Source organism: Danio aesculapii, chromosome 10, assembly GCF_903798145.1.
Source record: "Danio aesculapii chromosome 10, fDanAes4.1, whole genome shotgun sequence".
Taxonomy (NCBI): Eukaryota; Metazoa; Chordata; class Actinopteri; order Cypriniformes; family Danionidae; genus Danio; species Danio aesculapii.
In genome coordinates this window covers 1,083,318-1,097,989 of record NC_079444.1, presented here as the reverse complement: position 1 = coordinate 1,097,989, position 14,672 = coordinate 1,083,318, and the positions used below count along the sequence as shown (strand labels likewise).

Here is a 14,672-nt window from a genome sequence, read left to right as displayed (position 1 = left end):
GAATAATGAGAGATTTTTTATTAATTCTAGAGTCATTTATACATATATATTAATACAAGTTATATTAAATACACTTAATAATATTAATATTAATGCACTTAATAAATCCACAACTGGTCAAATAAATCGCTGGTTAAGCCATGATGTTGACAGACTGTGAAAATATCCCAAATTTTGAGAAATCTTGCCGAACATGTTCCCTGGTCTCGCAGCGCTCTCAGTAAGACAGGATGTCTGGGGGAGTTCAGAGAGACACCCGAGAGCTTTAGGAAGTGACCTTGGCTCTCTGAAGGGTTGCATCAGCCAGAACAGTCCATCCGCTGGTGTGACTCAGGAAAATCTTGCTGTTATATTACTCCATCATTACGTGATATACTTTGACCCTCGGTTTTTTTTTTCAGCATAGGGTTGGAAACTTTTGTTTTGTGTGACTTTCTTCAGCAGACACACTTTGGTATAACACATTTCCACATCCTGCACCGGTGTGTGATGTGCTGTGAACTTAAACACCGTTTTCCTCTGTTGTCACACTATATGCTTGAATGCAGGTGTCTGTGTGTGTTTATGTGCAGCGTTTGTTCTCAGCTCTTAAAGTGGAATAACTGGTTTTTCGGCTGAACAAAACAGAGATTCAGATGATTTGCTTTCTTGCTGATTGGTTCATGGATAATGATTTTTTTTTAATGGCCTCAGAGGAAAGTCTTGTTGCTCAGAGTTTTGTGAACTGCAGAATTACTTGGCATAACTTGGTACTGGATGGTAAAAATGTAGTGTTCTGGTAGAAATGTCTTCATGAGTCAGTGCAATAGCCTAGTGGTTAGCGTGCTGACATATGGTGCAGTAGCACTTCAGGGCGTCCCGAGTTTGAATCCCAGCTCGTGGACATTTCCCATCCCTACCCCCTCTCTCTCTCCCACTTCGCTTCCTGTCTGTAAAACTGTCCTATCCGCTTAATAAAGGCAAAAAGGCCAAAAATAAATCTTTAAAAAAAAATAAAAAAGAAATGTCTTCATGAAGCATTGTATCCTGATTCAGATTGCATTGATTTCAGCATTGATATCGCAGTGTGCAAGTCTGCAATAGCCACATCGCAGGTATCTGCAATGTAGTTGACCAGACATTAGCTACAACATAGTGGAGTAATTTCAGATTTTAACCTTAAAGTGAAAGTTTATTATTTGCATGTGTTTTTAAGGCCTGACTGTAAGATTTGAAGCAAACTTGAGCCACTTGTGCACAGTAAATTAAACGTTTTTTTTAGCTTAAAGGTTAATTGAACATTATATAATTACTTACACAAAACGATAAAATGTTAATATTGTTTGTTTGTTTGTTTAAACTTTATTGTCTGTTCTGTTTGGCACAGAAAGGAAATTTGTCTTTAACACTGAATTTAAGACAACTGCATACGTACAACCATACAACAATCACACAATAGCAACACTCATTAACACAACAGCATAAGTAAAAAATCCCAAACCAAACTAGCTCCATATTACTGCGGATCATTCTTGTCAACCACCCATTTCAGTTCAAACATTGATCCGATTTAAGACAACAACTGCAATCGGGATAAATGACTTTTTATAAGTATTTCTTCGGGCTTTAGGACTTTTAAACCTGATGGTAACACTTTAAAAGCTATTGCTGTTTTCTCCATAAAGGAGTCAAATAGAATCTGCAGTGAATGTTGTTTGTGACCAGTTATCTTATTGGCCTGATTTATAATTTGCGATAATTTCTTATTTGTTACCAAACCATGAAACAATATTATATATGAGAACACTCTTAATGATTATAAATGTTTAAAGTCTGTGTACTAACATTAAAACTTCTCAACTTGCGGAGGAGACTGAGGCGCTGACTTGCCTTCTTATAAACAGCCTTTACATGACTATTAAAATTCAGTTTATTGTCAATAATTGTGCCTAAAAACTTAGGGTTAGAGACCTAAATTTGAGACCTACTCTACTATTTTTCCATTTATGATGACTGGTTTATAAAATCTAGTATCCACTTCTCTTATTTGACTTCCCAGACATAGGTCTTTCGTTTTTCCAATATTAAGATGTAATGAACTTTTGCCAAACCAATCTGTGATACTATTTAAATATATAAGGAGCTATTCATTTCTTCCTGAGAGGAAACCAATGCCAGATCATTGGCGTATTTTATTGATCTAAATTAATTGATCTAAAATGAATTAATATGAATTTTTTACAAATTATTCAAGTCATCCGGCGAAATTGCATTTATATTGCAATATATATCGCAGTGAATGAAAATGTCAGTTTTTTCCAATATCGTTACGCAATAGTTTGCATCTCTAAAGCATAAAAACAATAAAATGCTAAATGCAATAAAACAAAAATTCTTTTATTCGAACATTTAACATCTACATCATAAATTAATTCTTTGCTTAATTGACTTAATAGGATAAAAATGTATTCAACATGGCGGCGCACATCATCCATCATATATTAAATGATCTGATTATTATTATTATTAAACCAATGAAATGATGCAATAAATGTTCTTGCACATATGAGAATCGGATTATCAGATACCTCACAATATTAATAGGACGTTTGTTAATATTAGCGAAAAAGAAACCAAACGTGATATCTGTAAATCATAGCTGCTGTTTGTCAAGATAAACTTGACACATCATGATGGAAACTTTACTGCGATGCATTCTAAATAAAGGTCACATAAAAAAAAAACCCATGCAAGGAGGGAAGAGCGGATTCCTCATATGTCAGCTTATAAACAGACCAGATGATCTTCATAGCTTTAAAACACTGCAGTGTCCCTGTACACTCGGTAAACAGCGGTGAGTTCAGTGAACTGATGACCTTCACAACCAATCACAGTCATTTCTGTTGAGCACGTGAACACAAAGGCAATTCAGCGACGTTTAAGAACGCGCTCAAATGTTAGCGGGAAATTGACGTTTTTAAAATATCAGTACCATTTGCTATCGAATATCAGTATCATGACAACTCTAGGAGCTCCTGGTCAACTATAATTCAGACTAGGACTGCACAATATATTGTTTCAGCATCGATATCGCAATGTGCGCATACGCAATAGTCACATCGCAGCATCTGCAATGTGGAGCTGGGATTCTTATTGTTGATCAGCAATGAGGAATGTACAGTGTTTACATTTTACATTGCATTCGATTATTCAATAAGGGCAGGACAAAATAGCGATATGCATGAGGTGGCGCTTCTCATCATGGCATATTGAACGTATATCAATTTTTAAGAAATATGTGTGCTGTTAATAAAAGAAATACATCTTATAACCCTTCCCACACTTCAAGAACTGTACTCTTCCAGAGTGAGTAAAAGGGCTCGCAAAATCACTCTGGACCCCTCACACCCAGCACACTACCTGTTCCAACTGTTACCGTCTGGTCGGCACTTCAGAGCACCAAGCACAAAAACAGCCAGACACCGGAAAAGTTTCTGTCCTCAGGCTGTCTACCTTATGAACAGTTAAATATTCCCCTACTGTGCAATAAACATGTGCAATACTTTATCATACGCACTTGTACACAGCGCCTTATATCAATATACAATGCAATACTTTCTCCATTCGCATTTGGACACAGCACCTTATAACCTGTATATTAATAACAAATCTGTACACACAATTCAACATCCAGATCTTTTTGACTAACTGCATCTCTGTTCAATGTTTAATGTTTGTCTTTTTTTTTTCTCCATATTTATTTTGTGTTGTCGCTTGTCACTTTATGTACACTGGACGCTTCTGTAGCCAAAACAAATTCCTTGTGTGTGTGAAGCACACTTGGCAATAATACTGGTTTGATTCTGATTTGATGCATTTTTCCCCTTTTTATTTACAAATATCATGATATATTGTGGATGGTTTTCTTGTGATATATCGCTGATATCGTGATCTATCATTATCGGGGGCAAAAATATGATAATATTGTATAAATATCTGACTACTTGCTTCATTATCTTATTTATTTATTCTTGCAATTTCTTCACTCCTCTACATACTATTCCAATCAATCGAAGTTAATGATTAAATTCCAAATACAGCAATGCAAGTCATCTACCGAAATTGTATTCATATCGCAATATAAATTGCGAGCAGCAAAATAAAATATCGCAATGTCAGATTTTTTCAATATCGTGCAGCCCTAATTCAGACTCAACATTGCATATCTTGATATGTGACTATTGTGGATGCACACTTTGCGATATCGATGCTGAAACGATATATTGTGCAACCCTAATATTGGGTGAAAAGTGCGGTGTGAACACCGCTTCAGTCTAACATAAGTGTGTCTGATTGTGTTGAAATAGGTGAATCCGCTTCCTAACCTCTTAAGGCCCAATTTAATTTCCCTTTGCTATTTGGGCTCATTGGAACCTAATTAAAATAAAAACCAAAGGATCATCTTTTGATCTGATGCACTTTTAGAAAAAAATGATGTACAAATATGTGGACTCGTGGTCCGAATTTACATAAAACACTTTTTCCTGACTGTTTTTTAATGCATTAATAACACAAACATTTTTTTGAACATGTTTTGACTATCAAAGAGTAAAAACACACATTTTTTCATATTTTGGACAGTTAAAAATAGTGTTTGGGACATTTCATATGCTGCAAAACAGTTGCAGCGTGACACTGTATGTCTGAAACAAAATATAAAACATTCAAAGTATTTTAAATAGCCACTTAAGAGCTAAAATGTGATGTTAAGGCCTTTAGAAAGTCCATAGCACCTATTCCTAGTATGAATGGAAGTCTATGGGGCGAAAAGTGCAGTGTGACCACAGCTTCATTCTAAGCTGAACGTGTCTGATTGTGTTTAAATAGGTGAATCCGCTTCTGGAGGCTTTTGGGAATGCTCAGACGGTCATGAATGACAACAGCAGTCGCTTCGGGAAGTACATCCAGCTCCGTTTCCAGAACTCCTCAGGTTTGTTTATGGCAGACTGAAGCGATAACGCTCTAATACATCACCATAAACCTGGCAGCTCCCACTGGGTGTGTGTCTTGACCCATAAATCTATGGAATCGATTGAATGCTAACCTGAATTTTTGCTTTGTTTATAGTCAAAGGAGCTAAAATCAATGAATACCTGCTGGAGAAATCTCGCGTGGTCCACCAGGACCAGGGGGAGCAGAACTTCCACATTTTCTACCTCATGTTGGCTGGAATTTCATCGGAGGATAAGGAGATTTATGGCCTTCTGGACCCGACGCTGTACCGGTGAGTCAGCTATGATGTGGATGTCATTGCCCTCGTGAAACTGGATCAGCAGCGTTGTTTATGATGAGCACCCTAGATTAGCATCTCGTCAATGCAGTTTTTTGAAGGTGTGTCACATGAGCTATTTCCAGCACAGACGTCATTGTTTCTTTGTTTCTGGTGTTTATTGTGTAAATGTTCACCTGTAATTGTCAGGTGATTGTAAATGTTGGCAGAGTCCCATTTGAAGGTGTTTAAGGTTGTGCATTTTATTTATTTATTTATTCATTTATTTATTATTGTTATTATTTTTACATGGTTACGGGCTTTTGGGTAGTTTGCTAGAATGTACTCTAAAGTCTTGTGCAGTAAAATGCTAATATTGCAATAAGAGATGCTAATTTTTATTTTTATTTTTGTTTATTTTGAGTTTTTTTAGTGCACTAGAACTGCTTTAGTCTAAAGTTGTGTGCAATTGAATAATCAGATGACTTTTTATTTTTATATGCAATTATAGAGTAATCTAAAATATTCCATAAATATTATATAAATATATAATATATAAAATTCCAGGTCCATAAATATTGGGACATCGACAGAATTCAAACATTTTTGGCTCTATACACCAACACCATCACCAAACGCTGGGTTTCATCCCTGGTGGTGCTCTACCAGGCCTCTACAGCAGCTGTCTTCAGTTTCTGATTGTTCTTGGGGAAATTTCCTTTCAGTTTCGTCTTCAGCAAGTGAAATGCATTGCAAATGCTCAATCGGATTCAGGTCAGGTGATTGACTTGGCCATTACATAACAATCCTCTTCTTTCCCTTCAAAAGCTCTTTGGTTGTTTTTTGCAGTATACTTTGGCCATTGTCCATCTGCACTGTGAAGCGCTGTTCAATGAGTTCTGAAGCATTTGGCTTAATATGAGCAGAAAATATCGCCTGAAACACTTCAGAATTCATCCTGCTGCTTTTGTCAGCATCACATCATCAATAAATACAAGAGAATCAGTTCCATTAGTAGCCATACATGCCCACGCCATGCCACTACTACCACCATGCTTCACTGCTTAGGATCACGAGCAGTTCCTTTCCTTCTCCATACTCTTCTCTTCCCAATACTTTGATGCAAGTTAATCTTGATCTAATCTGTCCATAAGATGTTGTTCCAGCACCGTGAAGGCTTTTTCAGAACTCTAATCTGGACTTCCTGTTTTTGAGGCTCACCAGTGGTTTACATCTTGTGATGAACCCTCTGTATGCACTTTGGTGTAGTCTTCTCTTGATAGTTGACTTTGACACACATACACCTACCTCCTGGAGAGTGTTCTTGATCTTCGGTCGTCCACCACAGTTGTTTCTGTGGTCTTCTGGGTCTTTAGGTGTTGCTGAGCTCACTGGTGCGTTTCTTCTTTTTAAGAATGTTTTGGCCACGCCTGATGTTTTTGCTATCTCTCTGATGGGGTTGTTTTGTTTTTTCAAACACCTGGCCAGGAAACAGCTGAGAAGTCAACTGTCCCATTGCTTTTTGGACCCTTAACAAGTGGGAGGCACATATGCAAACTGTTGTAATTCCTACAGCGTTCACCTGATTTGGATGTAAATACCCTCAAATTAAAGCTGACAGTCTGCAGTTAAAGCACATCACATTTCGTTTCAAATCTATTGTGGTAGAGCCAAAAATGTTAGAATTGTGTCCGTCCAAATATTTATGGACATGACTCTGGCTAACATGGTTATTTAGAGATTAGATTTGCTTTATGTGCTTTAGGAAGGCTGAAAAACAGCGTAGATTCTGTCTGAGTCCACTAGATTTTCGGAGGTCTGTGAATTCATCAACTGCTCCAGAAAATATACCTGGATGATAGAGGCTTTCAGCGGTTTTTCTGACTGAGCTGAGCCTAGTTTGATGAGCTGTTGTCCGGTGTCGGCAGGAGGATTTCTCCTCGGGACACCAACTACATAATCAGAGCACCAAACTTTGTGCATCTAATGCACAAAATTCACACGAATTGCATCATTCGCAATCAGTGAATAGCATATTTGCATTGACTTAACATGAAAATCCCTCACGCTTAATGCTATATCTGCGTCTGTTGGGAACGTACCTTTAAACATCACCTGTGAAATACTTGCAAATTGTTTGATAATTATTATTCATATAGACTGATATTTTGCAGACTGATAACTGATATTTTTACTGCATGTAAACCCGTGCTGGTCATTTTGACCGCTAAGCATCATTGTGATCTTCCACGGTTTTTGTTGTTGTCAGGTATTTGAATGGCAGGTTTGGGCAAGATGACGTAGTGCAGACGTGGCGTGTGAAATATGCAGAGGTGTGTAACGCCATGGACATGGTAGGATTTGAAGAGCAGGTAAGAACAAAATCATCAATATGAAAAATGTAAAAACTGTATATGTTACATCCCTGTTTAATGACATTTAAAGGCACAGTTCATCCAAAACATGAAAATTCTGTCGTCTTTTACCTCTTGCAAACCTGTTTGAGTTTGTCAAACACAAAAGAAGATATTTTAAAGAATGCTAGAGGCCTGTAGCTATTGATATCCTTAGTATTTGTTTTTCCGCTGACACTTTAAAATAGTGGTCCATTAGTTAATGTATTTAATAACATGAACAAACTATTAGTAATACATTTGTTACAGTGTTTATTTATATTTGTTTATTTTTTTAAATGTTATTTAAGGGCGCTTTCACACCTGTAGATTGATTGTTTTGTTCTGAAACAGGGATTAAAATTGTTACAATGTTGCACTTTGTTCTTGTGGCAAGGTTTCTAAATGGACCAAATACAGTTAAAACAAGTCACGTGCGAGTAAACTCTCCTCACATTGGTCAGGAGTCTCAGGGTTGATTTTTCTCCACAGATTCCGCTCAGCTCAGTTTATTTCAGTTTCTGATAATGACATTTAATAACTTTTCATTATTAATTATGAGTCAAAAAAAATGTTGGCAGAAATGTTTATAGAGAGAATTAGCAGATGAACCAAGACTGCCTTCAGATCATGAAGCAGATCAGTGTTGATCTTACTTTCGAGGTGTCAGTGCAGAAATGAACATAACAGGCCTAATACAAAATATTATAAGATTAAAATATGGAAAAATTATCCGAGGGTCATTTCAGTCAATTTTCCTGACAGATAAACAGCTCTAATTAATACTTCAGCATGCTTTCACTTTCATATTCCACATGAAACGCACATTTGCCAGTAGGAATGATGGCATCCTGCCCTACTCATAATTCTATAATATCTATAATATCATATAGTCGGAAATAAGGTCATTACATATCCATAATACACTGTGATATAGCCTGGTTTGTTGAATCATATTGCTTTCTAGCTACAATCGATCTTCTCCAGAGTTGGTTTCAATCGAGTCGTGACCACCTCATTCAGGCTGTCTCAGACAGATTGTTTTGGTGCAGATCAGATCACGATTGCTGGTTTTACAAATGCCAAACGAACCGAGCTAACAGGACAAACGTGCAAAGTTTCAAAACAAACGCCCGGGTGAGAAAACACCTATAGTTAATAACTAATGTTAACAAGTACAGCTTTTAGATTTTAATAATGCATTAGTTTAATGGTGGATGATGATTAATAAATGCTTTACAAGATTATTGATACCTAATGTTATTTAAATACATGAACTATTGGACCATTATTACTGCTAAGTGTTACTGCTATTTCCAACTATGATCATAAGTGGTTACCGGTTTTCAGCATTCTTCAAAATATCTTCTTTTGTGTTTACATTATTGCATTACAATCAAGTTCGTAATATGGTGCAGTGGGTAGCACGTTCACCTCACAGCAAGAAGGTCGCTGGTTCGAGCCTCTGCTGAGTCAGTTGGCATTTCTGTGTGGAGTTTGCATGTTCTCCCCGCGTTCGCGCGGGTTTCCTCTGGGTGCTCTGGTTTCCCCCACCAAGTCTAAAGACATGCGATATAGGTGAATTGGGTAAGCTAAATTGTCCATAGTGTATGTGTGTGAATGAGTGTGTATGGATGTTTCCCAGTGATGGGTTGCAGCTGGAAGGGCATCCGCTGTGTAAAACATATTCTGGATAAGTTGGCGGTTCATTCTGCTGTGGCGACCCCAGATTAATAAAGGGACTAAGCTGAAAAGAAAATAAATGAATTGTTAATAACTTTAATTAATTTGTACCGAACAGCATTTACAGTTAAAGGTAGTAACATAGTTAACCTGCAGTTGTAGTGCATATACATTTTTGCAGTTATAAACACATCTCATTTGTAGGAGAAAGTGGACATGATGACCATCCTCGCTGGCATTCTGTCTCTGGGAAACATCACGTTCGAGACGACAGACAGTGATGCTCTGAAAGTGTCTGAAGCGTCACGTGGATGGCTGAAAGCTACTGCTGTGAGTTTCCTGGCTGCACTTTTCACTAGTGTTTGTTGACAAGACAGCTCTGCTAGCAATTCACAAGTCAGCTTGACTTGACGCTAGCAGAAGTGACAGCTCACGACCACTGAGACTTATTTATAACAACACCTTTTTAGCATGCCGCTTTTAGTGTACAATGTGTGGAATCGCTTAAAAAAAGAAATGTGACGAATATAGTTCATGTGCGTCTGACCTGCGTTTCTCAATAGCGTAATGGCAGCAGTGAAGCAGTGTGATGATACACTTGATAAAAATAAATATAATTAATATTGTCGTTATTTAAAATGCAGTAAATGGTTTAAAATGTTGCATTTTATTCTGTTATTAATTTTTGTTTACGTTTTTGAGCATGATCTCAATTATGATCCTATTATGTGTCTTTGAAAATGACCCTCCATGCAGTGTGTAACACAACTGTGAAATAAAGTGAAGTGACAATATCCAGCTAAGGCTTAAATCTGACAGTATATGGGTCGCTTTTGGTGCTTCACAGCTTTTAATCGGCCAGTTTTTGTTTAAAGAATAAGGTCCAAGATTTAGAATAAAAGTTACATGTGAAATGTTTTCTCTATTTAAAAACAAACAGTAGCGGAAGATGACGAAGCTTACATTAGATTGTATGTTTTGTTGAAAATAATAGTTTGCATTGGCCAAAACTGATCAGCTGAAGTCACACTGATGTAACAGTCAACAGAGCATTCGGCTCGGTCTTAAAGCTTTTTTCAATGGGTTAATTTATGATGGTGTAGCAGTCAAAATAGGACAAATGAGCTCATGTATGGGACAAATTCTGGACCTTTGTCTCTTAGGGGTGGGTCTTTCAAATCACCCGAACCCCCCCTGGCTATGGGCTTGTACCCATATACAGTGTTCTTACACTGCATCCTAAAAGCACGTGACAAGATTTCAGCGACAACTTATTTGTCTGTCTGCACCAAAAACAACAGGAAATATTTAAATACCAGCCAGTGCACTCCAAACAAAACCGTAAAGGCTTTAAATCTAATTAATACATATTAAACCTCTTTAGTGTTATTAATATGCTACTGAGTGACTGATTGTGGTTGGGTTGTACTGAATAACAGTTCTGACTTTCATTTTCAAAGCGTCTGCTAGTTATTTTATTTTTAAGATCTGAGGTGAATCTGCTGCTGCTTTCAGTAGTATGGCAATAAATGTCATGTTAAATGGTATTTAAACTCACATTGGCAGCATTTAACACTGAATAAAGCCCATAATCAGTACCTGAGGTGATTGTTGTCATTGTAGTTCATGCTGTTGTTCTGCTGCGGCATCACAAAAATAGAAAGCATTTCTAAAATTTACGTCTCGCCAACGCAAATGGTTACGACAAAAATCCCTTTTATAATGGAAACGATGTCTTTATTGAGTCCTGATATTGTACAATTTCAATCATGGATTTCTATTATAAATGTCTCTTTTGGTTGCAGTAGTGATGCATAAACAGTAGAGCTCTAAATACACAGACCTATAAATAAAGGTGTAGTGAAATGTGAAGAGAGAAGCGCTGGTCTCAGTTCACAGTACGGTTTTCACAAGAGCTCTGGATGAAATGAGAATCACAGGTTTTTTTTTGGCTTTTTTCGTTGCTTCAAGCAAAGATCGTGTTTCTCACAATTCTCTAGAACTCTATTGTTAAGATTTAGGATAGGGATCTTTAGGTTTTCAAACAAGATGGCAATGAAATAACTTAATATGCAGTGCTCAGCATTAATGAGTACACCCCATTTTGAATGCACTGCGCTGCACATGATGACAGAATTGACATTTTTAGGTGAATCATACCTTAGGAATACAGTAAGTTGAGTCTTTCACTGTATTTTGGTCTTCATAGAGATCACAGTATTTCTTTAAAATGATTAATCATGCAGCTCTAGTTGTCAGCATGTCAGCATTCGAGAGAAATACCCATGAAAATACACCGTTCTCAATACCATTTTGGCACCAAACACACTAATTAACACGCACATTTTTTTAAAACAAAGATACAACATTGTGAAGATTTGAAGACTATTTGTAGTCTAGAGCTCAAACTGCAGCAGAACAACACAAACCCAGTTTCAATGCTTAGTATCTTCTGTATCTTAACCACCGATGGGTATAAAGGCACTATAAATAAACTGGGTTACTAACAGCTATACTTTTTATTTAATATCGAGTAATCAATTGAATTACTATTTCCCCGTTCCAACGCTGTTACTGTTACTGACAATAAAATAAGCATTACTATAATTGAGACCACTGAAGCGGTTTTCATGTGAGCAGCGTCTCTCTGAGGCCCCGTTTACTCTAATACGTTTTAGAATGAAAACAATCCGCGTCCACACTAGCGTTTCACCCAGCGTTTCTGAACAACTCTCCGTTCACACTACCTCCGATCACACACACTCTAGCATGCGCTTCTACCCAGATGAGAGCTGTGCACGTCGGACTGTTTATCAAGGATCTACCGCTCACTATTTTTGTTAAACGTGATATTTAATTAATCTTGTTGTCTATAGATCACGACAAATTCCTCCACTTTGGTCTTTTGAATCCATTACTTGTTCTCAGGTAATGTGTATCGGCTGAGCACAAAGATAAGTTATTAAGTTATTAATATAACTGCGGACACTGATTCTGCACATTTGACTGATTGCTTGCCTTTATTTCCTATATTGTATAAACTTTTTGTACGTTATACTTTTATAATAGCCATTATTGATTATTAAAACTGATATTCAGTGAAATCGAGGGTATGTTTCCTATTTTCGATGAAAATGTAAGGAGGCAGTTATGTTAAAGACTCAGCTTTGTTATAGATATGCTTACAGTGAAGATGACGCTCGTATAAATATGCAGCAACATGACGCCTCAACATTTTTAGTGTCTGTTAAGTTGTTCATGTCAAAATGAAAGTAGCCAGTTCCTCTTATGTTTTCATTTTATTGTTAAGAAAGTGAAACAGCGTGTCCAGGGTGATGTGAATGAAGTTGTAAAGTAAACTGTTCTCTTTGAAGATTTGACCGTCGTGTCCTTGGGAGTTTGTTTTCCAAACTTGCGAAGTCTGAACTTACAAGGAAAAGATGCAAGACTGAACTGTGTGTAGGCTACTTAATATTGAGGATAGAGCCCTAATCAGAGAGGCGAATGTCTGCAGCCACGTCTCCATTTTCACTAAGACAGAGCAGCAGCGTTTTAGAATGAAAACAGCTTCTTCAGTGTTTACAAAATGCTTCGTTTTCGGCGCTCGAAAACTCCGGTGTAGTGTCGACGGATGGCGTAACCGTAGCAAAACTTATGTGTTTTAAAACTAAAACGTATTAGTGTAAGCAGGGCCTCAGCCGTAGTGTGTGTGTGTGTGTGTTTGTTCGGGGCTGGGGCGAGACACATAACCAACCAGTGATGATGATTGGTGTGTTTGTGAACGTGGTGGAACTGAGAACGTGATGATTGGCTTAGATAGAGTACATTTCTATTATTTGCCAATGAGACGCAGAGTAGGGCGGGTGTTCACACACAAGCACACGAACAGTCAGTCACACACACCAGCGACCAGGAGTCAGAACGATGGCAAATCCAACAAGTTCAAAGGTAGCGTTTGCAAACTGGAAATATAAGCACTACTTTTCCCTCATTGATGTGAAAGGAAAGAATTATACCCAGGAAAAAAAAAAGAGTAATTCTCTAATCTAATGAAGCACCTCACGTCGTCACATGCAGCCACAACATTAGTGGCTACGCAGGTGATAATGTGAGCTCTGATACCAAAGGAGGAGACAAAGCCACGACAAAACACGTCAAAGCAAATAAAACTTGATTTTTCTCCACCGCAAACACTTATAACTCAGACAGAATTAAACACAATAATATCTAGAGATGTAGTTAGATATATAGTCTCACATTGTCCCACAACAGCATTAAAATAGTGTAGGCTAGTGTACGATGTTTTATAGTCATTTGACAACCTAGGTTTCTTTAAAGTAATGCACAAGTTTCTTTCCCTGGTAATTAATTATGTTAATAATTATGTGACTCAGTTACTATTTATGAGACTTAATTATTAACTATAATTAATTAGTCTTTTAAAGGAACGTGCCCAACACTGATCTTCACCCACGAGCAGCAGCTGAAGGACTGTACGTGTTTTGTCAGCAGATGAATGTTCGCGTCACCTCGGGCTGTTTAATCAGCTGAATTATGACCTGTGCGCACACAAAGAAACTCTTTTAAGTGCAAACCAAAGGAGGTGTGGATCCGCTTACATCTGGCCTTTTACGATAAGACACACAGAAGCACAGAAAAGGCCAAGAGTGCCTGTGTTTCGCCTCAATGAGCTCCTGTCCTGCACGGATAGGCCAGTTATTTCCTTTTAGGACTTTTCATTTCCGTTTATCAAATGTACACTGCTAAAGTGCTTTAGTGCAAATATCTGAAAATCCTCAAAGCAAGAAGCACTTTTTAGACAAGCAAAACATATTGTCTTATTTTCTGAAAAAGTCAAAATTGAGTTAAACTACGTCAAATATAAGAAAATTAAGAAATAAAAAAAAATTTATTAAAAAAGGAAAATAATCCTTTTGCTTTTTGAAATCTGGTTATTTTGCTTGATATTTGGCAGATTATTTAGCTTGTTTTAAGGTAAAACTCACTTAATTTTAACATTTCTGAAGACACAATAGTTTTTTACTTGTCTAGAAAACGCTTCTTCATTTTAAACTCTTTTGATATTTGGACTAGTTGTGTAATGGATCACAAATCTCACAGTTCTAGTCACGGATGGCTGGTTGTCGCCACCTATTGTTTAAATAATGTAATTGCTGCCGACAACTTTCACATTTGAGCGTTAAGTGAAATGAACATGATGGTGATTTTAATCTTTACTATAAACATCAGTGGTTTTATCGTAACTATAATCCGTTTTCCCAGTACTTCTGTGTTATTTGATTGTTTGTAACTTCATAACTAACTCAAAAGACTAAAGACTCAATCTT

General features: G+C 37.1%; 1 protein-coding gene across 2 annotated transcripts in view; it reads left to right on the top strand.

Annotated features, from left to right (window-relative positions):
• LOC130235731 (myosin-IIIb) overlaps positions 1-14,672 on the top strand; it is a 63,187-nt gene that overhangs the window by 10,666 nt on the left and 37,849 nt on the right. For both annotated transcript variants that reach the window (XM_056466165.1, XM_056466164.1), the window contains exons 5-8: positions 4,867-4,969; positions 5,107-5,263; positions 7,518-7,620; positions 9,529-9,654. In XM_056466165.1, coding sequence (XP_056322140.1) covers positions 4,867-4,969; positions 5,107-5,263; positions 7,518-7,620; positions 9,529-9,654 — 489 coding nt within the window. The remainder of the gene's footprint in view (positions 1-4,866; positions 4,970-5,106; positions 5,264-7,517; positions 7,621-9,528; positions 9,655-14,672) is intronic.